The following is a 1,726-nucleotide window of genomic DNA, read 5'->3' on the forward strand; positions in this document are numbered from 1 at the left end:
TAATGTGAATAACTATATAGTATTCATCTGCGCAACGCGCAAGAATTTGCCTAGTTTTTTTTTATGAATTGTTCGCGGTTCAATACATGAGCGAAACCAACAACCTTTTCTAGGGTGTTCCTCATAAATTTTCAAACATACACAAACTGTAAACATATATAAATGATCAAACATTTGAAACTGCAAACATATATAAATTACAAATTCACTAAGGTCGTTGCTAAGTTTTCATTTTATCAAACACGTTGCTGATATCTTGATTAGCAACATCAACAAAAAAACATTTTTTTTCAATATAAGAAACCAAGTTATCATTCATCCATTGATCTCCCATTTTATTGCGAATCCTGTTCTTCACAATCTTCATATTGGAAAATGATCTCTCAACTGTTATTGAAACCGATAATGTCAATGCTAATTTGATGAGCAAGTAAACCAGAGAGAACACTTTATCCCTTTTTGTTTTAACCATCTTCTGTGCAAGATCACCATTTCCATTTAGATTCAAAAAAATCCGACAAACTCAACATATCAAGAACATAAGTTTCAAGTTGATAATTAATCAAGTATCCCCAAGTCCATATCTGAAAAATCATTTGGATATAAACGAGCTAGCTGAATCAATTTGTTTTTATCAAAAGCTACAAAAGATTTATTCGGATTAAGACACGCCATGAAAAGAATCAATTTGGTACCAGTCTCAGGAAAATGACTCTTTAATTCCATGTGTTGCAAATCAATGACATCATAGAATAACTCAACACGATAGTAGTGTAAGTTTTCCATCTTTAGATATTTTCGACGTGATCGTTCAGGAAGTAAGAACATTTCATCCATGTTGCAAACATCTATCTCATGTTTTTTTTCACAAAACAATGAAGTCTGAGTGAGCATAGAATCCCATCGGGTATCCTTCAAAATTTTCATTGCAACTTGCAAATTCTAACCAAGTTCTGCGTTTACAATATCTTGATCTTTCCTTTGCAGTGCTTGGGAAAAGTCATTAGTAATACCTAATAATTTTTTTCATAAAGTGTAGAGAAAATATGAAATCATAGGTCTGCAAAGAGTTAATTAGCATATCAGCTTCACTTTTTTGTTTTGGGTTTGCTTTATCTTCCGCAACAATCTCAAGCACATCTAACACAAATGGAAACAATGTAATCATACTTATCAAAGTACCATAATGGGATCCCAAACACGTGTCTCCTGGTTTGATAAGAGATGTTTCTTGATCGAGGCATTTACCGCTTATAATTTCACCTAAACCAAGTGCTTCAATAACTTTGGAAGCTTGCTGTTCTTGAAGACGGTCAAGACGCTTGCAAGAACCTCCAACAACATTCACAACATTGTGTAATACCATGTTTCAAGTCATTACTTAATTCAGAGTCGTGATCCGAAGTTCGATCACGAAACGTGTTTTGGTCTTTGAGGAAAGGAACTTTATGCCTTATTAAAGTTTATTCATGTTGGTTGTGAGGCCCAAACCCTTTGATATGTGTGTTGGGTCGAAAGGGTATAAAAGTAAAAGTTAGATCAGGCTTCTTGCAAGGTTTTTGGTTTAGTTCGGTTGGTGGTAAGTCAAAAGTAGCTAGATATAATTGTGGGGTACTTCAATACCTTTCTGTGCATATAAAGAACGCTGAAAATAGAGTTGGAACGAATAAGTTGTCACTGTTTGAAGTTAAGCTAGAAATGGGAAGTTGGTAGTATGTTGGACGTA

The 1,726-nt window shown here is 34.1% G+C and overlaps 1 protein-coding gene across 1 annotated transcript; it reads right to left on the reverse strand.

Moving 5' to 3' along the window:
• Window positions 1-220: 220 nt before the first annotated feature.
• Window positions 221-1,366, reverse strand: LOC145050976 (uncharacterized). The gene is made up of 4 exons (XM_078999140.1): window positions 1,183-1,366; window positions 948-1,013; window positions 609-848; window positions 221-522 (listed from the first exon to the last, which is right to left on the reverse strand). The coding sequence occupies exons 1-4, from the start codon at window positions 1,364-1,366 to the stop codon at window positions 221-223; spliced, it is 792 nt and encodes a 263-aa protein (XP_078855266.1).
• Between the last annotated feature and the right edge of the window lie 360 nt (window positions 1,367-1,726).

The sequence above is a fragment of the Lactuca serriola genome, chromosome 5 (genome assembly GCF_051521515.1).
Source record: "Lactuca serriola cultivar US96UC23 chromosome 5, Lser_US96UC23_V15, whole genome shotgun sequence".
Taxonomy (NCBI): Eukaryota; Viridiplantae; Streptophyta; class Magnoliopsida; order Asterales; family Asteraceae; genus Lactuca; species Lactuca serriola.